The 27,234-nt window shown below is 36.2% G+C and overlaps 1 protein-coding gene across 36 annotated transcripts in view; it reads right to left on the bottom strand.

The window, feature by feature from the left end:
* The window catches only part of EFCAB5 (EF-hand calcium binding domain 5), a 181,287-nt gene that overhangs the window by 87,900 nt on the left and 66,153 nt on the right, over positions 1-27,234 (bottom strand). For 35 of the 36 annotated variants that reach the window (XR_003147109.3, XR_007413226.1, XR_003147106.3 and 32 more), the window contains 3 exons: positions 19,042-19,198; positions 16,896-16,944; positions 15,275-15,345 (listed from right to left, as the gene is read on the bottom strand). Coding sequence is in view for 27 of the 36 variants with exons in the window: in XM_025476239.2 (XP_025332024.1) it covers positions 15,275-15,345; positions 16,896-16,944; positions 19,042-19,198 (277 nt within the window). In the remaining 9 variants the exon portion in view is untranslated. The remainder of the gene's footprint in view (positions 1-15,274; positions 15,346-16,895; positions 16,945-19,041; positions 19,199-27,234) is intronic. The other variant, XM_035721561.2, reaches the window with a different exon arrangement.

The following is a 27,234-nucleotide window of genomic DNA, read 5'->3' as shown; positions in this document are numbered from 1 at the left end:
AAAATGCACAGCCTGGATTTAGTAGAATACATTCAAGGAAAGACACAGTCTTTGGGTAATTTGGTGAAGCCTCTCATTTAAAATTTAAACTTTGAGCCACGTCAGTTTGAAGTCCTCAGACTGTGTGACTGATAGAAAACAACAGCAGGGCCATCTGGGTGGCTCAGCGATTGAGCGTCTGCTTTTGGCTCAGGTCATGATGTGGGGGTCCTGGGATTGAGTTCTGCATTAGGCTCCCTATACAGAGCCTGCTTCTCCCTCTGCCTGTGTCTCTGCCTCTCTCTGTGTGTCTCTCATGAATAAATAAATAAAATCTTTTTGAAAAAAAGAAAAGAAAACTGAGCATAAGAAAGGGACTATCTCAAAGCAGAGCACTGTGGAGCAAGAACAGACTAAGTCCCAGAAAAGAGAATTCAGGTAGAGGCATGGTCCTTATTCACTCCTGCACCAATTCCTTAGTGTCACAGAATCTGAAGTTAATATTTAAATCCTAGTGGATAGTATTTGTAGTTTTGCATATAGCCCATTATATGATTCAGGTGCAGACTTCATACCACTTGAAGCCCAGGCCAACTGAAGGATGCTCCTGAGAAACTGACCCTTACTTTACCCAGTCCCATAGTAAACAAGAAGGTATTAGATTGTTTTCACTTGCCCCTGGTGAGCAGGTAGATGTGTGGCCAGAGTCTTCACAATGATCAGGTGGGAGATAAGATCAAAGCAAAGAGAACTCCTCAATGAGGGTGGTCAACTGCCTCAGTTTCCCTGGGACTTCCCTAGTTTTAGCACTGAGAGTCCAGTGTTCTAAGAAACCCCTCAGAGATGAGCAAACCAGGATGGTTTGAAAATCTAGACATTAATCCATGCCAATGGTTTAATTCCTATGGAAAACTTTGGAGAACCTCTGTTTGGAAGCATGGTGTGTTGTATCCTGCTTTTACACAGCAGACCATTTCTGTAAATATCTAAATCCTTTGCCATAAAAGAAACTTCACAGCCTTTAACTATGTGGGAAGCAATCATTCCATTACCATCCCATTGGATAACCACACATGGGGCAAACAGGACAGAGAGTTCTTATTCTATGGTATGCATTCATCCATTCTCAATCCATTTGTTGTATTTATATAATCACATGATAAAGAATATATAAGTGTTTGTTACAGATAACTGGGAATGACAATGAACACAAATGACAACCTGAGTCAGGATTCTGGTGCCTAGAGTGAGCAGGTCATACCTCCTGATAAGTAGGTCATACCCCCCTAGAGAATAGTCTTTTAAAAGATCCCACTCTTGGGCAGCCCCGGTGGCCCAGCGGTTTAGCGCCACCTTCAGCCCGGGGTGTGATCCTGGAGACCTGGAATCGAGTCCCACGTTGGGCTCCCTGTGTGGAGCCTGCTTCTCCCTCTGCCTCTCTCTCTCTCTCTCTCTCTCTCTCTCTCCCCGCCCAATCATGAATAAATAAATAAAATCTTAAAAAAAAAAAAAAGATCCCACTCTTGGGGATTCCTGGGTGGCTCAGCGGTTTAGCACATGATCCTGGAGTCCCAGGATGGAGTCCCACATGGGGTTTCCTGCATGGAGCCTGCTTCTCCCTCTGCCTGTGTCTCTGTCTCTCTCTCTGTCTCTCCCTCTCTGTGTCTCTCATGAATAAGTAAATAAAATATTTAAAAAGTAAATAAATGAATAAAGAGATTCCACTCTTGTTTGAGAAACCTATACTTTGTATTACTTTGGAGGCAAAAGTTGGAGGAACTAATTTGAAATTACACCAGGGAAAGAATATAACCTAGGCCAGAGCCAGTTGATACTATCAGTAGAAACAGAAGTATGTCAGTCTCTGGAGCCCCCAGAGGTGGGGAAAGAGGATCTGCAGTGAAAAGAAGTCAGCCTCCCTCAGTTCCTCACTGTGGGGTCTTTGGAGTTTCTCTTCTACCTGAGGCTGTCTTTACCTTTCACTCCATGAACTCTTGTCATACTAAAAGTCATCACTCATGGTTTAGAGATAAGAAAGTTCCTTTCCCTGGTAGTGCATGGTGATGCATTCTTCAGATAGCATTTTCCCCACAGAAAGTCACTCTTATGAAGAACTCCATTTCGGGCACATTCAAACTACAGACCCCAGAGGAGCCTGGGTGGCTCAGTTAGTTAAGTATCTGTCCAATTCTTGATCTCAGCTCTTGATCTCAGGGTTGTAAGTTCAAGCTGGGTGTGGATTCTACTTTAAAAAGTAACAAAAAAATAAAATAAAATAAACCACAGACTCCAGTCACTATATAAAATATCCCTTCTATTTCATGTTCCAAAAAACCTACAGAGACCTTTTTTTTGGAGAGGGGCATACAGCCATTTGTGGGACTGTCATTAAAAAATTATGGGCATTTTAACAACTCCAGGTAACTTTTGCTTTAAGATGTATCATGCTTATTTCTCAGACTTCTCTGGAAGCAAATTATTAGAAAATTCTTTATCATAAAAAGGAAAATTCTTATCAAAACAAATGGAATTTCTAGAGCTCAAAAAGTCCAGGAAATTAAAAGAAACTTCCTACCTAAAAAATCTAACTATGTTGTCTATAACCACATTAATGGTGGTTTTCGTCTATTGATAAAAAAAATTAATCAGATAGTGAAATGAAAGGGTAGATCCTCTGTAAGGTTGAAATCTGGAAATTTCAGGAAAGATACACTTGTCAGCACCTGCTTACTTCTGGCCTGAGCACAATAATGGAAACCCAGTGAAATCCAAACTTTAAGACCTCAGTTCCTTTTTAAACTTGCAAACGATATCTATTTTGACAACTCAACCAGTGTTAAAATGATACAACTGCTAAGTTTTGTCTGCTGGAATGAGTTGTCTTTTGGAAACCAGAGTGTTCTGAGAATTTAACAAGCCTGACATTCTCCCAAAACATATTTCTTTTGTATAAATATTCAACTTACAAAACAAAAATCCTAAATAAATCAGTACATTCTACATCTTAAATTGTTCCTGTCAACATAGAAATGTCTAAAGGTTCCTTTGAAAGTTAGGGGCGAAAGGTATGGCAGGTCATTAAACCTATTGACCACCAGATGAGTTTCCTATATGAAATCTGCCCCACTGAAGTCTCTTTTATTTTATTATGCATCCCTTGGCAGTGATGAATATAATAATCATAATGCTTTGTACCTGTTGGTTGCTTTGTAATTGTCTTGTTGTGGTGTGTTCCTTAGTTTGCTTATACTTTGACCCTGGATCCCACTCTGGTTTCATCCAGCTTGTCTATGTCTGCATGCTCATATATACACACACACACATACACACACACATGCACACATCCATATACACATACACTGTATGTACTCACAGGCACACTTCCATACAACAATGCATTATCTGGTCCTCAAGGGTAAAAAATACAACTTCTGACTTTGACATCTCTCCTCCAGAAAGTAAATATTCATTATTTAGTATATACTCAATAACTGAGAGACTAGATATGAATATATTCTTCTCTAATATGTTATAAAGAATATAAAATATTCTTCTAAAAGTAGTTATTTTTGGTCTTCATTTACGGAATAAAACAGATGAAAAGCAAGAGAGGTTATACTCCACAAAAAGATTGTCACCTGTTCATTTAGCCATCAAAAATAGACACCTAGGAAAATGGTATGTATATGGAAGCATCTGTGATCATATGTTCTCTGCATTTGTCTTTCTCTATATATTATTACTCAATGATTCTGTTTTCTTCAAACACGCTCCATCCTGAATGCTAATTACACTGCTTATTACAAATGATCACAGGTAATTGCATGGCGCAGTATCTCCACTGGATGGCACGTGTGTGTAATATCTTGCCCCTGAGCCCAACATTTACAATTTTATTTTCTTCCAGTTTGATTAAATGAGTGTTGATAAAATAGCCTTAAAGCAAATCTCTTTAAAAACAAATATTCCAAACACTACTTCTATGTCATATGCTATATAGAATGGCTCAATGATTTGTTGATCAGATAATTAAATATTTTCAACAAATATTTCTATACAGAGGATCCCTGGGTGGCTCAGCAGTTTAGCGCCTGCCTTTGGTCCAGGGTGCGATCCTGGGGACCCTGGATCAAGTCCCACATCGGGCTTCCTGCATGGAGCCTGCTTCTCCCTCCGCCTGTGTTTCTGCCTCTCTCTCTCTCTGTGTCTCTCATGAATAAATAAATAAAATCTTTTAAAAAATTAAAAAAATATTTCTATACAAGAAATATTTTCTTGATTTCTCTTGATGTAATAATTCTTCTCTATAATGAAAGTACCTGAATATGGGTTGTTTACACTTCAGGAAGAGAAGTTGGGAAATGTCAGGAAAACTAATATTAATAGGTCAAACCACTCATTAAAACAAAAGTGTGTGTGTGTGTGTGTGTGTGTGTGTAGACATATACTATATATATATATACACACAAAGGTATTATGTAGAATGTTAATGAGTTTGTATCAAGTATCATTGGGTTTACATGACTTACCCATTTCCTCATTTTAATTGTATGGATATACATACACACACATATATACACATATTTGGATATATATGTATTTGTATATGATTTGTGTGTATGAATACATGTATGTGTGTATATGTATATATTTACTGAATTAATTAAAATAAATAAAGAGAGAAGGAAAGTAAAACTGACATCAGACTTCACAACATTCAATACCAGGAAACAATTAAGCAAAGTCTAGTTGTTTTTAGGTGAAAAGAAATTATGACCTAATTATACTATACCCATATACAGTATATTTTTAGAGGCAATATGTGGACATTTTCAACACAAAAGAACTCAGAAAATATAATACTTATATGACCTTCCTGAAAAAAACTACTTTATAATAAATTCAGCCAATTAAGAGATGAATCAAAATAAGTAGTTCGGGTATAGCAAAGCCATTGTAAAAGGACAGGAAGTGCTATTTATTTATTTATTTATTTATTTATTTATGTATGTTGTTGCTTGCTTGTTTGTTTGTTTTTAAAGATTTTATTTATTTATGAGAGATACAAAGAGAGAGAGGCAGAGACATAGGCAGAGGGAGAAGTAGGCCCGGGACACCGAGGGACACCGAGATCACGCACTGAGCCAAAGGCAGAGGCTCAACCACTGAGCCACCCAGGTATCCTAGAACTGCTTTTTATTTTGGTGTAGTCCTAATAGTTTAATTTGCTTGTGGAAACATATCTAGAAAGATGTTTCTACAGCTAATGTCAAAGAAATTACTGCTTCTGTTTTCTTCTACAAAATTTATGGTTCAGGTCCCACTTTCAGATCTTTAATCCTTTTTGAGGGTTTGTGTGTGTGTGTGTGTGTGTGTGTGTGTGTGTGTATGGTGTGAGAAAGTGTAGCCGTCTAGTTTTTCCAATACCATTTGTTAAAGAGACTGTCTTTTCCCCATTGTATATTCTTGTCTCTTTTGTCAAAGATTAATAGACCATACAATTGTGGGTTTATTTCTGGACTCTCCATTCTGTTCTCTTGATCTATATATCTATTTTTATGCCAGTATCATATTGTTTTGATTATTATGGCTTAGAATATATCTTTTTTTTAAAAGATTTTATTTATTTATTCATGAGAGACACACACACACACACACACAGAGAGGCAGAGACACAAGCAGAGGGAGAAGCAGGCTCCACGCAGGGAGCCCGACGTGGAACTCGATCCCAGGTCTCCAGGATCACACCCTGGGCCGAAGGTGGCGCTAAACCACTGAGCCACTGGGGCTGCCCTAGAAAATATCTTGAAACCCAGAATTGTCATAACTACAGCTTTGTTCTTCTTTCTTAAAATTGCTTTGGCTATGTGGGGTCTTTTGTGGCTCCTTACAAATTTTTGGATTATTTGTTCTAGTTTTTATATAGCAAAGGAATCCATTAACAAAACAAAAATGCAACCTACTGAATGGGAGAAGACATTTGCAAATGATGGTTTTCGATAAGGAGTTAATACCTAAAATATATAAAGAATTTTAACTCAATACCAAAATATATAATATATATATTATATATTTATATATTATATATATATTATATATATATAATATATATAACTCAATACCAAAAAAATAATCCAACTAAGAAACAGAGGACCTGAATAGACATTTTTCCAAAGAAAACATACAGATGGCCAACAGACACATGGAAAGATGCTCAATGTCCCTAATCACTGGGGAAATGCAACTTAAAACCAGAATGAGATATTATCTGACATCTGTCAGAATGGCTAAAATAAAAAATACAAGAAATAACAAATGTTAGCGAAGATACAGAGAAAAAGGAACCATCGTGCACTGCTGGTAGAAATGTAAATTGGTGCAGCTTCTGTGGAAAACAGTATGAAGGTTCCTCGAAAAATTAAAGATAGAATTACCATATGATTCAGTAATTCCACTACTGAGTATTTACCCAAAGACAATGAAAGCACTAATTTAAAAAGATAAATGTAACCCTATGTTTATTGCAGCCCTGTTTACAATGGCCAAGATAAGGAAGCAACCTAGGTGTCCATCAATAGATGAACGGATAAAGAAGATATGGTAAGGGATGCCTGGGTGGCTTAGTGGTTGGGCACCTGCCTTTGGCTCATGTCGTGATCCCGGGATCCAGGATTGAGTCCCGCATCGGGCCCCTGCGAGGAACCTGCTTCTCCCTCTGCCTATGTCTCTGCCTCTCTCTATCTCTGTCTCTGTCTCTCACGAATAAATAAATAAATCTTTAAAAAAAAAAGATACAGTACATATATATGCAAGGAATATTATTCAGTCATAAAAAATAAATCTTGTCATTTGCAATAATGTAGATGGACCTACAGAATATAATGCTAAGTGAAATAAGTGATTCAAAGATTAATATCTTGGGATCCCTGGGTGGCGCAGCGGTTTGGCGCCTGCCTTTGGCCCAGGGCGTGATCCCGGAGAACCGGGATCAAATCCCACATCGGGCTCCCTGTGCATGGAGCCTGCTTCTCCCTCTGCCTGTGTCTCTGCCTCCCTCTCTGTAACTATCATAAAAAAAAAAAAATTAATATCTTATGATTTCACTCATATGTAGAATTTGAGGAACAAAGCAAATGAACAAATAAAGAAAAAAGGAAACAAAAAAACAGACTCTTAAATGCAGAAGACAAACTGGTGATTGCCAGAAGGGAGGTAAGTGAGAGGGATGGGTGAAATAGATAAAGGGGATTAAGAGTATACTTATGAGCACTGAGAAAAGTATAGAACTGTTCAATCATTATATTATATACCTGAAACTAATATAACATTGTATAACTACACCTCAATTTAAAAAGGGGGGGGCAGGGCTCCTGGGTGGCTCAGTCCATTAAGTGTCCAACTCTTGATTTCCGCTTAGGTCCTATTTCAGGATTGTGGGATGGAGCCCTTACTTGGACTCTGCCCTTAGTGCATGGAGTCTGCTTGTTCCTCTCCTGCTCCTCCCTCCAATCCCCTCCCTCTCAAATAAATAAGTGAAATATTAAAAAAAATAAAATAAATTTTAAGAAAGGACAGCAAGTGAATCTCAAATCCATTAGTTCAAGATTAATCAACTATGGGAATTATAATTACAGAAAAGAAAGTGAATAATGTAAATCTGCATAAAATAAAAATTATAAAATAACTAAAATTGGGAAACAAGGAAAAAGAAGATGAGGGAGTATTAAATACCTTCATCTTTTATAGTAGAGTGTCAATTGTTATTTCTATAATTGAAATATGTGATTAAAAAATAATGAATGGAGGGGCACCTGGATGCCTCAGTCAGTTAAGCGTCTGACTGTTGATTTTGCCTCAGGTCATGATCTCAGGGTTTCAAGCCCAGAATCGAGTTTCACATTGGGTATGGAGCTTGCTTAAGTTTTTCTTCCCTCTGCCTCTGCCCCACCCTCCTCTCTGAAAAATATAAATAAAATAATAATAAGTGGATCATCGTAATAATAATAATAATAATAATAAAATTTTCATCATAGAGTCTTAGAGTGATTTTAGAATAATTTTTGTGAGGTTATGTTCAATTTCAATAATTACTTTTTTTTTTTAATTTTTATTTATTTATGATAGTCACAGAGAGAGAGAGAGAGAGAGAGAGGCAGAGACACAGGCAGAGGGAGAAGCAGGCTCCATGCACCGGGAGCCTGACGTGGGATTCGATCCCGGGTCTCCAGGATCGCGCCCTGGGCCAAAGGCAGGCGCCAAACCGCTGCGCCACCCAGGGATCCCTCAATAATTACTTTTATTTCAGATTTTCTTTTTCCATTGGAATCAGCTACAATATAATATTTTTTATTTTAAGTAACAAAATTTATAACAGATTTTATGATCATCTACGTTGCTATATACCCATCTATCTATTAAGACAGTATATAAAATTATTTTACATAAAGCTCACCTTTATGTAAAGGGTAACAATAGTTATTTCTGGGTAAGAAATTTGTGGTGATTTTATTTATCATTTATTTATTTTAAAGACTTATTTATTTTTAGAGAGGGAGGAGAAGCAGAGGGGCAGAGGGAGAAAGAGAGAATCTTAAGCAGACTTCCCAGTCAACACATAGCCTAATGCAGGGCTCAGTCTCACAATCCTGAGATCATGACCTGAACTGAAACCAAGAGTTGGACATTTAACCAACTGGGCCACCCAGGCACCCCAATTTGTGGTGATTTTAAAACCTCTGTCTTGGCAGCCCAGGTGGCTCAGTGGTTTAGCGCCGCCTTCAGCCCAGGGCATGATCCTGGAGACCAGGGATCGAGTCCCACGTCCGGCTCTCTGCATGGAGCCGGCTTCTCCCTCTGCCTGTGTCTCTGCCTCTCTCTCTCTCTGTCTCTCTGTCTCTCTCATGAATAAATAAATAAATCTTTAAAAAATTTAAAAAATAAAATAAAATTTCTGTCTTTGTACTTTTATGTTTTGTTTGAATTCTTTTTTGGTAACAGTAATATTTACAAAATTGAATACTTTTTCTTGAAAAAATATGCCAATGTATTAACAAAAATTCAAAGTTATGGGAATATATATATTATTATTTTATTTTATGTTTATCTATTGTTTTAAAATTCCCCACCACATCCCTTTTAAGAATTTTAAGTCTATAATTTCTTATCATTTAAATATTTAGTAGCATTCCAGATAATTAGATACAAGATTCCACATAATCAGATATAAGATTCTGACTCAGTAATTATTTAAAAGAGTATTTTTAAAATTTCCAAATGATTGGACTTCAATAATTTTAAAATTTATTACTTTCCAGTTTTATTACATAATGATTTTTTTAAAAAAGATTTTTATTTATTTATTTGAGAGAGCGTGAGAGAGAGCATGAGAGGGAGGAAGGGCAGAAGAAGAAGCAGACTCCCTGCTGAGCAGGGAGCCCAGTGGGGGGCTTGATCTGAGGATCATTGGGATTATGACCCGAACCAAAGACACGTAACTGACTGAGCCACCCAGGCGCCCCTACGTAATGATTTCCAGGTTGGGGAATTTATAAGGTTTTCTCGGTGGCCTATTTATGATAAATTTTTACCAATATTCTGTGAAAACTGAAACAAGATCTATAGGAATTGAAGTCTGATAAGTAATTTACAGGTTGTTTATATCCTTATGAGGATTTGTTTATGTTTATGTTTACAGAGAGGTTATGTTTTACCTCTCTGATTTATCAAATACTTAAACAAAAGTTTTACTACTTCACACCATACACGAAATGAACTCAAAATGGATCAAAGACTTAACTAGGCATATATGGAAGAGTTAAAGCTATAAAATTTTAAGGAGTCTATCTTTCTGACCTTGAATTAAGCACTGGTTTCTTAGATATGACTATTTTTAAAAAGATTTTATTTATTTATTTGAGATAGAGAGCAAGAGCGAGTAAGAGAGAGAGAGAGAAAGTGAGCACAAGGAGGGGAGGGGGCAGAGGGAGAAGAAGAAGCAGCTCAGCCGGGAGCCTGATGATGGGCTCAGATATGACCAAAAGGAAAAGCAACAAAAGTAAAAAATTAGATAAACTGCACTTCACCCAAATTAAAAACTTTGTGTGTCAAAGGACATTATCAAGAAAGTGGAAAGATATCCACACCTGACTGGCTCCAATTGATAGAGTCTGTGTCTTGATCTCAGTATTGTGAGTTCAAGCCCCATGTTGGGTATAGAGATTACTTTAAAAACATTTAAAAATGGGGATCCCTGGGTGGCTCAGCAGTTTAGCACCTGCCTTCAGCCCAGGGCCGCCTGCCTTTGGCCCAGGACATGATCCTGGAGTCCCAGGATCAAGTCCCACATCAGGCTCCCTGCATGTAGCCTGCTTCTCCCTCTGCCTGTGTCTCTGTCTCTGTCTCTGTCTCTCTCTCTCTGTCTCTCATGAATAAATAAATAAAATCTTTTTTAAAAAATTTAAAAAGTAAAAATTTAAAAAGGAAGTAGAAAGATAACACAGAATTGGAGAAAGTATTTGCAAATTATATATTTGACAAAAGATTATCTACAGTATATAAAGAACTCTTATAACTCAAAAATATGAAAGTACAAATAACCTAATTAAAAATAGTCAAAGGATTGGGGTGCCTGGGTGACTCAGCCAGTTAAGCGTCTACCTTTGGCTCAGGTCATGATCCCAGGGTCCTGGGATGGAGCCCATCATCAGGCTCCCGGCTGGGCTGCTTCTTCTTTTTCCTCTGCTCCTCTCCCCTCCTTGTGCTCACTTTCTATCTCTCTCTCTTACTCGCTCTTGCTCTCTATCTCAAATAAATAAATAAAATCTTTAAAAAAATAGTCAAAGGATCAAGGTAGATATTTCTCCAAAGAAGATTTACAAATGGCCAATAAGCACATGAAAAATATGCTCAATATCACTTTAGCCATCAGGGAAATGTCTTTCAAAGCCACAGTGAGTTACCATTTCATCCCTACAAGGATGGTTATAACTAAAAAACAAAACTAAAGAATAGAATAACAAGTGTTGGCAAGGATGTGGAACAGTTAGAACTCTCATTCTTTGTTTGTGGAATATGAACTTGTGCAGCCACTGTGGGAAAGGGTCTGGTAGTTCCTCAAAAGGTTCAACAGAGTTATATGATCCAGCAATTCCACTTATAGGTATATACCCAAGACAATTGAAAACATATGTTCACACAAAAACTTATACACAAATGTTCATAGCAACATTATTCACAATAGTCAAAAAGTGAAAACAACCCAAACAAACAAATTATCCATCAACTGATAAATAGATAAATAAAATGTGGTATGCTTATACAAAGAAATATTATTCAGCAATAAAAATAAATGAAGTACATGCTACATTAAGTGAACATACTGCAAAATGGGTGAACCTTGGCAACTTTATACTAAGTGAAAGAAGCCAATAACAAAAGGGCACATATTTTGTGATTCCATTTATATGAAATTTCCAGAGTAGGCAAAGCCATACAAGAAAGTATATTAGTGGTTGCCTAGGTTTACCTAGAGGTTTAGAGAGAAATAGGAGAAGACTGCTAATGAGCATGAGGTTTCTTTTTTTGGGTGATGAAAAAGTTCTATGGATTGTTGATCACACAATTCTGTAAATATACTAAAAAATGATGAATTGTACACTTTAAATGGAAGAATTTTAAGGTATGTATAGAAGGCTGAATAATGGACCTCAAAGACAGCAGGTTCTAATCCTTGGAATCTGTAAATATGACCTGGTATGGGAAAGTCTTTGTAGCTGTGATTAAGTTAAGGTATTTTAGATGAGGAGATTATCCTGGGTTATGTAATCACATATATCCTTATAAGGGGGAGGTTTCTCAGACAGAAGAGGATGAGGCACTATGGCCACAGAAGCAGAGATTGGTGATTGTAGCCACAAGCCAACCACCAGAAGCTACAAGAGGCAATTTTCTACAAGACTCTCTAGAGTGAATGCAACCCTGCCAACAGCGTGACTTTGGCCCAGTAATAATGATTTTGCGCTTCTGGCCTCCAGAACTATGAGGGAATAATTTGTTTTTTAGCAACCAAATTCGTGGTAATTTGTTGCAGCAACTATAGGAAATAAATGTAGTATGTGAATTATATCTCAATAAAGCTATTATCAAAAAAGTTTTAATATTTAATTGTTAACTTTTCATTATATTTCTAATCTATTTTTCTTTTTTAAAAAAAGATAGTATTTATTTATTTTGAGGGGGGGAGTCGGGGGAGAGTCAGAGAGAGGGGGAGGGAATCTCAAGCAGACTCCATGAGTGCAGAGCCCAACACAGGGTTCAATCCCACAACCCTGAGAACATGACCTGAAGTGAAACCATGAGTCAGACACTTAACCAACTGAGCCACCCAGTACCCTTTCTTTTTTTCCTTTTATATATTCTAATTTCCATAAATTCATAGTTTTAAATTAGTCCTATCATCTTTATTATTTTTAAATTTTAGAAACTTAAAATTTTAACATTTACAAATATAAAAATAGTCTTGGTTCCATGACATGATTCTTAATATTTAAATCTGCTGTTTTGTTTATTGTTTATTTTCATTATTTGATATTCTTTTAACAATGGTTTTAATTTCATCTTTTTTGTCACTTTTTATTAGATACTTTGCTTATTATAAAGTGCATACAGCATCTTTTTTCCATTATCAAAACCCACCAATCATAAGGTAGACTACTGATTTAGATATTTTAAAGTTATATAGAAAATGTTTAACTTCACTAGTAATCAAAAAGATAAAAGTTAAAAAACAAAATGCATTCAAATTGGAGTGGTTTTTCTTTTTAAGATTTTATTTATTTATTTGAGAGAGAGAGAGAAAGTGTGAGCAGGGAGGGGCAGAGGAGGAGGAAGAAGGAGAAAGAATCTGAAGCAGACTCTGTCTGCATTGAGTGCAGAGCCCAAAGCAGGACTGGATCCCACAACCACCAGATTATGACCTGAGCCAAAACCAAGAGTCCCAGGCTCAACCAGCTGAGCCACCCAGGCACCCTGCAGAGGTTTCTTATAGTCGATAATACCCACTGTTGGTGAGAATATGGTACTTTGAAAGCTCTCATACATTGATAATGGGAGAATAAATCAATACAATTAAAAGCATAATTTGACAATAGATACCCAAATCTTTCCAGTGTGCATTCTTTGACCTAGTAATACCCTCTAGGAATCTATCCTAAAAATTACTAGAGTTGTGTCTTAGCTGAGGCTGCCATAGCAAAATTCCAAAAACTGCTGGCTTCAACAACAGAAATTTGTTTTCCCATAGTTCTGGAGGCTGAAAAAGCTTTATTGCTTTACTATAGTAAAATCTGTATTACATTTTTATTAAAAAAATAAAAGTTTCTAAATTGCCCACTTTTAGGGAAACTAGTATAAGCCAAAAAGCCAAGTAGCACATAGAATCAGTGTCTTGCAAAGAAATAGAAATATTACTACACTAAAGCAATAAGGCCTTAGCTTTTTCTAAACCATGTTAATATTATAGTTCATTCTTTTGTATATTTCTTAGTAACTTGTCTTGTTTGTATCATCAAGATTGTAATTTATGGCAGTGATTTACTGACAACATGGAGAGGCTAATGCCGTTGAAATATTTTTACCACTTTCAGGGAGAAAGGAACATGCCACATCACACAAAACCACAGGGGAAGCACCAGGTTTGGTCAGAAGAGGACTAAGGAGAAAGTCTAGGTCAGAGCCTTTATTGGGTTTCCTCAGGAAAAGTAAGACAGGGTATGGTGAACAGCTTAGAATTGGCTAGCTTGAATAATTCTGGTGGGCTTTGGGGCATAGGCGCCATCCCTAGTTGTCTGGTACCTGGCCCTGGGTTGATTTAGGTCAGAGGAAATATTGGCTTGGTGAGATTTAGATAAGGAGGTGGTTCAGGGTATGGGGTTTGGGTCACAGGAAAGATAAAAACAACTTTGGATATGAGTTTGGTCCTGTGACTAATGGCTGCCATGTAGACAAATACAGATCTAAGAAACCACAGAATGTAACTAAGACAGAATTGTCACATTTTTCTATGATAATGACTTCAAGAAGGATTCCAGAATTCTTCACACAGAACTTTGAAACTGTATACAGTATATAGTCATCACCTACAATGGAGCCAGGGTATAGGAGAGAAGGAAAAAGTTACCCTGACTCTGGGACTCAGAGAAAAACCAGGGAAATTAGAGGAAAGACATGAACAAATATAAAATCAGCCTATAAAAGACTTAGGACTCTGGTACCATTAGATGGCTTCTTTTGCTTATCTTAATACAACCCAAATACAAAAGTAATCCCATGCTTTTTCAGATAAAATGTTCCATAGATGAAAGACTCTTAACTCTAGGAAATAAACTGAGGGTCGCTGGAGGGGAGGTGAGTAGGGGGATGAGGTAACTGGGTGATGGGGATTAAGGAGAGCATGTGATGGGATGAGCACTAGGTGTTACACGCAATTGATGAATTATTGAACTCTACACCTGAAACTAATGATGTACTATATGTTGACTAACTGAATTAAATTTTTTTAAGAAAATAAATACTTTGTAGACTTTGAAACCAAACTGCCTGAGTACAAATTTGCACAGCTTCCCCAATTATGAGACCTGTGCCAGTTACTTAACCATTTTGTACCTAAATGTCTTTGTCTATAGGGGATCCCTGGGTGGCTCAGCGGTTTGGCCCCTGCCTTCCACCCAGGGCGTGATCCTGTAGTCCCGGGATTGAGTCCTGGGATTGAGTCCCACATCGGGCTCCCAGCATGGAGCCTGCTTCTCCCTCTGCGTATGTCTCTCTCTCTCTCTCTCTCTTTCTCTCTCTCTCTCTCTCTCTCTCTGTGTGTGTCTCTCATAAATAAAAAAATAAAATCTTAAAAAAAAAATAAAAGCAGGAAGAAGGATTGCTGAGCACGTTACCTGAGTTAATACATGGATAGCTTAGGACAATGGCCCATAGGAAATGTTTTATAACTTTTAGATTTCATTATCTAAAAGTCAGTGAAAAAATAAGCTGGTTTTTCCTGATCTTAACTGAAGGTGTGAGTGAAGATTTTTCTCCCTTTCAAAGCAAGAGGACCACTAACTGAAAGAAGCTGTAAAATGCCTTTGATCATAAGATGTACCCTAACTTCAGAGAAGTTAAAATAAAATAAATATTGCATCTTAGAATAGAAACAAGTTAGTATACCTTAGTTTAATTTAACTCTAAGTTAATGTCTGTATGACATCCAGGCAAAATAATTTGATTCAAATAATGAATAACTTCTTACTTCTATAAATTCTGTTTTGTTCAATCTTGGTCCCATCGAGTCAACAATATCCATTGGTTTGCAACATATTTCTAATTGTGGAAAAAAGGTTATTTGCTAGTTAGTTTGGCTATAATACATTCATATTTCATATTCATTTTATAGCACTTTAAAAAAGGACATAAAATTATTTCTTAATGTCCATCTTAACATCCATCAATATTCACAATGAAGCAAATGATATATAGTTGGGTAACATTGCAATTACTACAAAATTATTATTTTTCCTGGCTTTTATTTAAACCAAGCAACCCAAACACTGAAATAAACATTTCTACATTATTAATGACCAGCCTGAGATAAAGCAAAAACAAATATTCATATCAATAGTATAAAAAAGACTACAAAAACAACTGTGTTGGTTTATGCTAGCATTTATATAAGCATGTCCTAAAATATAACACTTCTACAAATTTTCTTTTTAAATATTTTGTCTTCAATGTTTCTTAAATTAAATAAATAATATATTAATATGTTCTTTTAGTAAAGGATTCAAATAATACATTTAAATGTAGGGAGTTGGCTTGAAGATTGAGTACACTGAATGTACTGAGTTGGCTCAGTAGGGAGTTGGCGTGAGGATTCTCTTCCTCTACCGGTGCCCCTCCCCCTGCTTGTACTCTCTCAGATAAATAGGTAAATCTTTAAAAAAAAATTTTTTTTAAGCCTGCAATTCCTGCACAATAGAGACTTTCCCTCTCCTGCCAGATATTCAAGTAGGGGGAAAATCTGCTTAGAATAAATTTGAGTCTAGAAACTATTTCACATATAAATACAGAATATATTTTTTACTGTTAAATTTTCGAAGAGTGTAACTACTATGAAAATTTGAGAATGGATTGTATTTTGCTTTCTTCTGAAACTACCAAGAGCTGTCCACCATTTCAGAAAATATGTAATGAGAGATAATGTCATAAGTTTTGTCTGAATTCCAATACACCACATCTGTGTCAGTTTGCATTTGTAGCTCTCCTGTTTATGGGAATTCTATGTATATATACAAATAATTCATTTTGCTCTAATTTCAAAATGTCAAATATAATGAAAATGTTCAATTGGATATAATTTTACTTTGTTTATATCTAACCATTCATTATAAGTAAGTACAAATATCTGATTACAATATGTTTTCTAGTGAAGCTATAATCAGGCATTTATATATTGAAATACAGTACATACAATTTTCTTATATATTTCCTTATATTTTCCCTTTATATCACAATTAGGACATTATATCTTTCTTTTTAAATTCTGTGTATGTAAGTAACATTTTCTAGGAACTTGATAATCAAGGATGATAAAGGGATAATATAGAATATTTATAATATAATGGAGCACTTGACTAAAGGGATTGAAAATAACTGATTCCTTTTCTGTTTTTCTACATTCTTCATCTGGAAAGAGCAAAAGAACTTAAGTATATGTATAAGAACTTTGAATAACATATATCTCAATATTAACTCTATCTTAATCCAGCATCTGTCCCCTTACCACCTCTCTAACCCCTATTAAAGAGGGAAAAATAAAAAAAATTAAAAAAAAGAGGGAAAAATAGAAATACTATGGGAATAGGCAGGGTTACCAAGCTGTAAATCTGGATTTTGAAAAAATTCATGAAGAACATTCTGAATCTGCAAATCAAAGAAAATATACCATGTATTACTTCTCAATTGCCATATATTTAGTATTTTAGACTAAAAGCCATCTAGAGTCTATTTAAATCTTGAGTAATCCTTCTCAAGGATTCCTTCTCAACCCAGGAACAGAAATAGTAATAGTTAACATTTAGTTTATAGACTACTTCAAAGTATATCAAATGTTTTTTCACATATTCCCTCAATAATTCCCATTGAGAACGTTCTGTGTGAGAACTAGGATGCTGAAAGTGATCCTATTTTGTCCCCTCCAAGGACATTTCTAGCAATCCTCAGACACTGGGCATCTTTGGCAACCAGCTTGACAATCCAAAAAATCCTTTACAATTCCTCGTTCTTCAATTACTAAAAAACACAAAATTTCTGAGTTCTTGGTCCATTTTTTAAAAATAGATTTGAGGGATCCCTGGCTAGCTCAGTTGGTAGAGCTTGCGACTCTGATCCAGCCCCACACTGGGCATACAGCTTACTTTCAAAAAGGTAGACTTGATTTTTTAGAGCAGTTTTAGGTTCACAGAAAAATTTAGCAGAAAGTACACAGAGTTTCCATATAGTCCCTGCCCCTCCACCACATACATAGCTTCACCCCTATCAACATTCCCCACCACAGTGGTACATTTATTATAATCAATGAACCTACATGAAATATCATCCAAAGTCTATGGTTTACATTAGGAGTCACTCTTGATGTTGTACATTTTATGGGTTTTGGCAAATGTATCATGATGTGTATCCATTGTTATTATATTCTACAGAATTGTTTGATCACACTAAAAATCCTCTGTGTTCTGCTTATTCATTTCTCCTTCTGCCTTCACTCCTGGAAACCATTGATCTAAACTGTCTCCAAAGTTTTACTTTTTTCCAGAATGTCATAAAGTTGAAAACATAGAATATGTATTCTTTTCAGATTGACCTCTTTCACTTAATAATACATATTTTTTTTCATGGCTTGATAGCTCATTTATTTTATTTTTTATTTTATTATTATTTTTTAGTTCATTTATTTTTAGTGCTAAATAATTTCCATTGTTTGGATGTGCCACAGTTTATTTATCCATTCAACCACTGAAGGAAGTCTTGGTTGTTTCCAAATTTTGGCAATTATGAATAAAGCTGCTATAAATATCCACATGCAGGTTTCTGTGTGGACATGTCTTCAACTCCTTTAGGTAAATATCAATAAGCATGATAGCTGGATCATATAATAAGAGAATGTTTGGTTTTATTTTATTTTTTTTGAATGTTTGGTTTTATAAGAAATTATAAACTGTCGTTCAAAGTGATTTTGCATTATCACCAACAATTCCCATCAGTTGCTGTGCATCTTTGTCAGCATTTGGTGTTGTCAAAGTTCTAGATCTTGACCATTCTGATAGGTGTGTAGTGGTATCTCATTGTTTTAATTTGCATTTCCTTGATGACAAGTGTGGAGCATATGCTTATTTGCCATCTATACATCTTTGGTGAAGTGTCTGTTTCGGGTCTTTTGCCCATTTTCTAAATTAGTTGTTTGTTATCTTATTGTTGAGTTTTTTTATATATTTTGGATAATGGTTCTTTATCAGAACTATCTCTTTTGCAAATATTTTCTCCTAGTCTGTGGCTTGTCTTCCTTGGTCTGTTTTTAATAATTCACTTTGAATTGAAAATATGCTTGGCTTTGTATATAACCAATAAATGTTCTCACATCTACCTATACCTAAGAGAAAATGTTCAGCTGCTAGAGTACAGTTGTTTCTTGAAGCTAAAAGACACATACTCTTTGTCTACAGAAGTAATTAGTCACACATCTACAAAAAAACAAAGAAACAAAGTGACATCTATCTATACTGAAGAGTTTGGGAACCTCAGCCAGAGTCAATATCTTAGAAATCTAGCTAGATTTTTTTTTTTTTCAAATGCTCAAGAGAAAATTGAAGAAATTGACTCTTATGGACCAGACAGGTCAAGAATCAGCTTACTCAGCAAGACTGAAAATTTAGAGGTAGGCTTCTAGCACTCTACTCAAAATTACAGCAATCATTCTCTTATCACCCACCCCTTACACTGCACAATATCATCCTTTCTTACCACAACCATAGGAATTGTTCCTTTGGGGTCTAGAATCCATTCACTGAATTGCTCCTGCAGAGCCTGCTTCCGTGTTTTGGTCACCCTGACTTTGACTTCTTTTATGAATTGTCTTTGTTCTCGTTTCTGTTTAATACTCTCCTTCATCTTGGTTACTCTAAAGGATATTGAAATAAAAGACATACTGAGTTAAGACCGATTCAGATTGTTCAAATGGCAGAAAAGAACAATTCAGAGCCTCATTTAAACTTTGTTCCTATCTTAAAAAATAAATAAAAGGGGTGCGTGTTTGGCTCATTTAGTTAAGCTTCCAATTCTTGATTTTGGCTCAAGTGGTGATCTCAGGGTCATGAGATTGGGCAGGCACGGGGCTCCATGCTCAGTGAGGAATCTGCTTGAGATTCTCTCTCCCTCATCCTCTTCCCCTCCCACTCGCTTGTGCTCTCTCTCTCAAATAAATAAATAAATCTTAAAAATAAAATAAAAAGTAAAAAAAATAAACTTTGCTCCTGTCTTTACTCCATGAGATCTTCCTTGATTTAGGCCTGAGGTGACCCTTCCTCCCCGCAGCACTTAGGTGACCCTTCCTCTCCGCAGCACTTGAATTTGGTTTAATCATATGCTACCTTCTAGTATTTTTTGACTTTTTATAAGAGGTGCGCCTTATCATACTCAACAAAATACCATACATAAGAAGTATTAAAAATAGCCCCAGAAGCTGCCACATATACCTAAAAGCAAAGCTGAATGCACTAAGGCCTTAGGATGAAGGGGCTCTCTCTTCTCTGGACCCAAAAATCATCTGGAAAGATTCTAATTCTAAGTCTAGAGTGGAAGCCTAGAAGCTGCATTCATAACAAGCATCTTAGGTAATTGTGATGTCTTGGACCAAACTTTGATTTCTGTCTAGGAATATATATTACCAATTTCCTTTAAACATCTAGAGTCAAATATTTTGACAGCCTCTAAGCATAACAGTTATCCTTATATTCAGATAGAGCTTTATCACCCAAGTTGGGAATGGGGAAAGTGTCGTGATTTTTTTTAAATTTTTATTTATTTATGATAGTCACACCCACAGAGAGAGAGAGAGAGAGAGAGGCAGAGACATAGGCAGAGGGAGAAGCAGGCTCCATGCACTGGGAGCCCGACGTGGGACTCGATCCCGAGTCTCCAGGATCACGCCCTGGGCCAAAGGCAGGCGCCACCGCTGCGCCACCCAGGGATCCCCCGAAAGTGTCATGATTTTAATTGTTCCCATATTCATCATCCCTATTAAGACTTTAAAACCCTCGAACTGGTTTTGACTGAAACACCAAAATGACTCAGAATAATCAAAATAGCTGCTGGTTTCAAATACAATTTGTTTGAGCCAGGTCTTCATCTTTTAAAGAAAAAAGACTAATGTGACCTGACAGATTTAGAAATGCAAAAGAATTTTTATTTAGGACTAGTAAATTGAATACCTCTAATAATCCAAAAGAATCAATCAAAATCTGTCATTTCTTTATTATGCCCATATAATGCCTTCAAAATTCTCAAGGTAAATAGGCCTTCAAAAATAAACTTAGAAGCTTGAAAATAAAAATAGGCAAGTGGCTTAATAGTGCAGAAAGACCTGTTTTTGAGCTGCTGGAAGATTAATTAGTATTTTAAAGGAAGTGCTAAGCTCCTCTGATGCAAATGCTAAGCAGCCAAACCTCTACCACTTATCTCAGTTCTGCAGTCCCTTCTCTGCTGGCTCTCCTGTTCTTTCACCATTCTTCCTTCTCTCTCTTCTCTCTCTCCTTCTTTCCCCTCTTCCCTCTCACTATAAGCCATTTTCCCCACTTCTATCTTCATTCTTGCATGATTTTCTAATCTTTATCTGTATCTTTCTTCCAGCCTTTTCTCATTATTCATTCAAACACTCACTCACTAAATCAATCATTTATTCATTCATTATGCAAACATTTATTGGGTATCTACTATGGATTCTGCCATCATAAAGCTTAGGGTCCAATGCAGAACAAGATAAGTAAATAATATTGCGTAATAAGTACTGGGTATCTCCAAATTCTCCTGTGTACCAATCACTGAAATACAAAAATGGATTAGCAAAACGGGGTTTCTGTCATGTTTCCATCTGCCTAAAATACTTTCCTCCTCTCTTTGTTTCACTAAATCCTCTACGCCCGTCCTTTAGGACTCTGCTCAGACATCATTTCCTCCCTCTTCTTAATAAAGAAACAAAACCTAGTTTGTATTTCAGGGCCACTGTACATGAGACTCCAAATATAATCCAAATGGATTTTAAATTGATTTTGTAACTCATTCAGGGAATGAGTAAAATTTTTCTTCTGTGGTCTGCATTATCTCATGAGGATATATATCTACATCAATCAACAGAACTTTATAGCATCCAAAACTCTTAACTTTGCATAGTGTAGGGTAGACATAACCTACAAGCAGGTTCTAAGTATAAATCTACATTTAAAATGTGATAAAGTACAAAAATGGTCACTAATTTTTCCCATTCCTGTGTACATGTCCATTTGCAGGCAACATGATGTCGCAGCTTCTCTCATTTAAGAGGTAGAATCTATTTCTGCATCTTTTGTGTCTGGCTGTGACCAAGTGACTTGCTTTGGCTAATGGGCCATTAGCAAACATGATGCAAACAGAAAGTTGAAAAATGTTATCAGTTATATCATGACAAAACTGGAAAAAATGAAAAGAAGAAGAAAAATGTTTGAACATTGGGGCTAGCCCCTTTTAATTGAACTTAGAAGCCCTTCCACCTTCACCTTGGAAATGGACCTACACTAGCCTGCTGGATAATGATCCTGTTACGTCCATTACTTTTGTAAACAGCCAACATCTTACTGTAATGTATGAATGAGTCCAATTGATAAGATGTGTAGCAGAGATGAGCCACAAGCCCAGCCCAACATTATCAACCCACAAAATCACAAGCAAATAAATTATTATTGATTTAGGCCATCAAGTTTTGAGGCATTTTGTTATGTAGCAAAAGCTAAATAAGAAAAGTTTCCCTGGGGTGCATGGGTAGCTCAGCGGTTAAGTGTTTGCCTTCAGCTCAGGGTGTGATCCTGGAGTCCTGGGATCGAGTCCTACATTAGGCTCCCTGCATGGAGCCTGCTTCTCCCTCTGTGTCTCTGCCTCACTCTCTATCTCTGTGTCTCTCATGAATAAATAAATAAAATCTTTTTTTAAAAAAAGTTTCCCCATCTTAACAAGAGTTTTGGGATGTTTTAAAGAAAAGCACAGTATAAACCTATCGAATTAAAAAATAGAAGAGCACCTGGGTGGCTCAGTCGGTAAGCATATGAATCTGGATTTTGGCTCAGGTATGTGAGATCTTGATCTCAGGGTTGTGAGATCAAGCCTCATGTTGGGCTCTATGCTGGGCACAGAGCCTGCTTAAGATTCTCTCTTCTCCCTGCCCCTCACCTCTCTAAAAAAATACAAGTAAAAATGTTCCTTATCCTAATTATGACAATCCAAATTCTATCTATTCATTCAAGCAGTACAAGGAACATCTTCCTCTTACAGCAGCCTTTGCCTATATTGTATTAAAACTGAATATTGTATTTCATCAAAATGAGTTCTAGCCAGCTTATGTGGAGAACTGACCATAAACTTTGAGTGACCTTAGTATACCACTACTGGGCCTAACTGAAGACTCTTTTTGGACTGCTGAACAATGGGACTTGTAATAATCAATCATGTACAAACTTATGGATTCATTCTATTCATACAGTGTGGTAGTTGTTGTAAGTTGTTATAAGTATAAACATTATAAAATCTCCCTTCCTAACACTTTTTAAAAACACCTAAAATTTCCTCCTCTGCAAACTAGTCAGTGAATTCTTCACTACTGTATGTTACCTTGCCTGGCAAGTTAATAAATTCAGTTTTTGTTTGTTTTTAAGTTCCAGTGATCTCAGTTTCAGAAAGCTAAATTAGAATTGCCATTCCTGGAGGATGTCCCTATTATTTATGTGATGAGTATTCCTATAAAAATCCACATATGACGTGCCTATTTAATTATAGTACTTACTTATTTTGTAAGTACTTATTTTACAAAATATTTTGTATTTTCAAAGTACATCTTATTACAAAATGAGGTTCTTGATGAAAAATGTAATGACTTAAGAAAAATCTAAGTTAATGGTTAATCAATGATATTTGAACAGATGAATAATTAGGCCTATTTAGAATTTTATGAAATGATGAAAAACATTTATCATAGCTTCCCCACTAAATACTGATAATTAATTCCAAAGATTTCAAAATTAAATACTCAATTACCCTAAAGTAAGATATATTTTATAATAATCATATGTATCTAAAGGCAAAAACAAAAAAGTAAAACACACACGCACAAAAAAACTTTCATCATGAAAGCAAAAACAGGATTAGAATAAGTTAATTCATTTAACAGATACTTATTGAGCATTACTTACACAGCACAACACTAGATACTGGAGATGTGAGGATTAATATGACCAACAATTCCTGCTTACATTATAGGAGGGAAAAAAAGCATTACAATTTTGATCAATGCAGTAAAGGAGAAACACAGGATGCAATGAGAGAACATATAAGGGAATATTTCACAGTGAAGCAGTATGTGACTAAACTGGAAAGGATTGGCAGGATAAAATAAACAGAAAGGAGAAGAATGATACAAAGGAAATGGCATACAACAAGACCCTGAGGTGGAAAGAATCATAATATATTCAAAGAACTGAAAGTAATCCTATGTGCCTGGAGAGTAGAATGTGAGAAGAGAGGCAGCAGTGAACTAAGTTAGGGAACAGGAAGGTCATACAAGGAAACTTTTATAGACCTAGTTAGGAATTTTAGTCTTTTTCCTAAGAGTAAATGGAGACCATCGAAAGCTTCCATATTGAGGAAAAACATGTTAAGATTAACCTTTTTTTTTTTTAATACTCTATGTAGAAAAGCCAAAAAACCCACCCCAAGATTGCTAGAACTGATACAGGAATTCAACAAAGTTGCAGAAAATAAAATCAGTGCACAGAATCTGTTGCATTTCTGTACACCAATAATGAAGCAACAGAAAGAGAAATGAAGATATGAACCCCATTTACAATTGCACCAAAATCCTTAAGATACCTAGGAATAAACCTAACCAAAGAGGTAAAAAGATCTCTACTCTGAAAACTATAGAACATTTATGAATGAAATTGAAGAAGACACAAAGAAACAGAAAAACTCTCCATATTCATGGATTGAGAGAACAAATATTGTTAAAATATCTATACTACCCAAAGCAATCTATACATTCAATGCAATCCCTATCAAAATAACACCAGCATTTTTAAAGAGTTGGAACACACAATCCTAACATTTATATGAAAGCAGCAAAGAACCCCAATAGCCAAAGGAATATTGAAAAAGAAAACCAAAGCTAGAGGCATCGCAATTCACAAGCTGTATTACAAAGCTGTAATCATCAAGATAGTATGGTACTGGCACAAAAACACACACATGGATCAAATGGAACAGGATAGAGAATCCAGAAATGGACCCTCAATTATATGGTCAACTAATCTTTGACAAAGTGGGAAAGAATATCCAATAGAAAAAAAGATAAGTCTCTTCAACAAATGGTATTGGGAAAACTAGACAGCCACACACAGAAGAATGAAACTGGACCACCTCCTTACACCATATGCAAAAATAAATTCAAAATGGATAAAAGACCTAAATGTGAGACAGGAATCTACCAAAATCCTAGAGGAGAACACAGGTAGCAATCTCTTTGACTTTAACTGCAGCAACTTCTTACTAGACATGTCTCTGGAGGTAAGAGAAACAAAAGCAAAAATGAATTATTAGGACTCTGCAAGATAAAAAGCTTGGGAAAGCTTCCACAGCAAAGGGAACAGTTAACAAAACTAAAAGGCAAACTACCGAATGGGAGAAGATATTTGCCAATGACACATTGGAAAAAGGGCTAGTATCCAAAATCTATAAAGAACTTATCAAACTCAACATCCAAAGAATAAAAAATCCAGTTAAGAAATGGGCAGAAGATTAACTTCTAAAAAAATCACTTCAGTTACAAGTAAAGAATAGATTATGAGAGAACAAGAGTGGGTGTAAATGTACTAACTAGGAAACTTGCAATAGTGCAGGTGAGACTTGATAATAGATTAGACTAAGGTAACAGCAACAAGGAAGATCAGAAATGAGAATATTTGAGAGAAGGACATAAAATCAACAGGACTTAATGATTGATAAGAAGTGTGTAGTGAGGAAGCAGAAGGTGTCAAGGGTCATCCCTTGGATTTGAGCTTGAAAATCTTGAAGCAAAACCAAGCAAGACAATGACTTTTGACACTAAAGTGCTTGTGAAACATCCCAGTACAGATATTGAATAAATAGTTGCACATTTAGTTGAGTCTAAAGCTCAAAAAAGACATTTGGGCTAGAGATTTCTCTAAGCAACTTGAAGGTAACTGAAGTTATGTGTTGGAATGAGAACACTCAAGGATGATTTGGAGTAATTGGAGAGCCATGACTCAAGGAATCTTAATATTTAAAGATCAGATGGCAGAGAAGGAGCCAGTACAGGATGCTAAGAAGGATTAAAAAGAGGTAGAAGGAAAACAAGAATGATACCATGGAAGGGAAAGGAAAGACTCTCAAAGAAGATGGTCAACATCCTTGAATATTCATAAGAGGCCAAGTAAGCTGTGGATTGCAAAACATGGAGAACATTGTGATCTCAGTAAGTGACATTTATTGAAGAGGGCCTCGAATGAAGGCCAGGTATAACAGATTGAGAAATGTGTTGGAAGTGGAGAAAACATATTTGGACAACTGCTTTGATAAACTTACCTATGTTTTAGTTATATTTCTTCAACTCGAGTGTGTAAGTTCCTCATGGCGAGAATCAAATTTAAAATTTTTTCCCTATAAGGTATGGCTCAACATTGAGCACTTGGCAAATACTGATAAACTGAGTGAAGACTCTTCAGTAAATCTAAGTTATTAATTTATCTAAGAAATAACAAATATTATCATGCCAATACTATCGTGCTCAGTGTTGGAAACATAGATATAATAGAAAAATAGTACTTGTCTTCAAAGAGATTATGGGGAGGTAAATCAACAATTACATTACAATGTGCTAACGATTAACACAAGACTACAGGTGTTTCAGGAATATAAAGAAAGAGTACCTAACCAAAGCAGATGTGACAGAAGGTATGCCAACCCCAGATACTTGGGTTGATTCTTTTTAAATTTATTATTTCTTTATTAGAGAGAGAGAGGGCTAGAGCAATTGTGGGGGATTGGGGGCGCGTCAGAGAAAGTCCTAAGCAGACTCCTCACTGAGTGCAGAGCCCAATGTCACAATCCTGAGATCAGGACGTGAGCCAAAACCAAGGGTTCAACCTTCAACAGACTGCACCAACCAGGTGCCCAGGTACTTGGGTTGATTCTTGAAGCACAAGAAAAAATTGTTTAGTAAGAGAAAAGAAGGGAATAACGTTCTAGACAGAGGAAGTTGACACTCTGGATTAGAGGAGAGGGCATCTGGCTAGTGGTTTTGATTAGCTGATATGTAAGAGATAATAAAATTGATGTCCATAAATAATGCAGCCTATCTAGCCCAGATGAACGAAGTCAGGGCTTGGTGGGTGGTCTGAGTTCAATATCACTATGTGCTGGGTACCTCAGATCTAGTGCCTGCAAGTTTTGAAGCTGGCCTTGATGGTGAAAATTTCTATCTCCAAAATGAGGTAATTGAGTTCCAATTGAACCACCTTCCTGGAAGAATATGAACAAGGCAGAGGGCATTTCTCACTGAATATTTACCACTGGAGTCCTGGAAAGCATCTGTTTTGATGGTTCAGGACTGAAGTAGGGCAGAAGATATATAAACCAATGCAATAGCACATAAGATCTTCAGTCTATTCTCTTCTATAAACAGAAAAAAAATCCTGTTTTTTTTTTAAGATTTTATTTATTTATTCATGAAAGACACAGAGAGAGAGAGGTAGAGACATACACAGAGGGAGAAGCAGTCTCCCTGTGGGGAGCCTGATGTGGGACTCAATCCCGGGATCATGACCAGAGCCAAAGGCAGACGCTCAACCACTGAGCTACCCAGACATCTCGAAAACTCCTGTTTTCTTATGAGGATATCAG

The sequence above is a fragment of the Canis lupus genome, chromosome 9, assembly GCF_003254725.2.
Source record: "Canis lupus dingo isolate Sandy chromosome 9, ASM325472v2, whole genome shotgun sequence".
NCBI lineage: Eukaryota > Metazoa > Chordata > Mammalia > Carnivora > Canidae > Canis > Canis lupus.
This window is presented reverse-complemented; position numbering and strand designations above follow the sequence as displayed.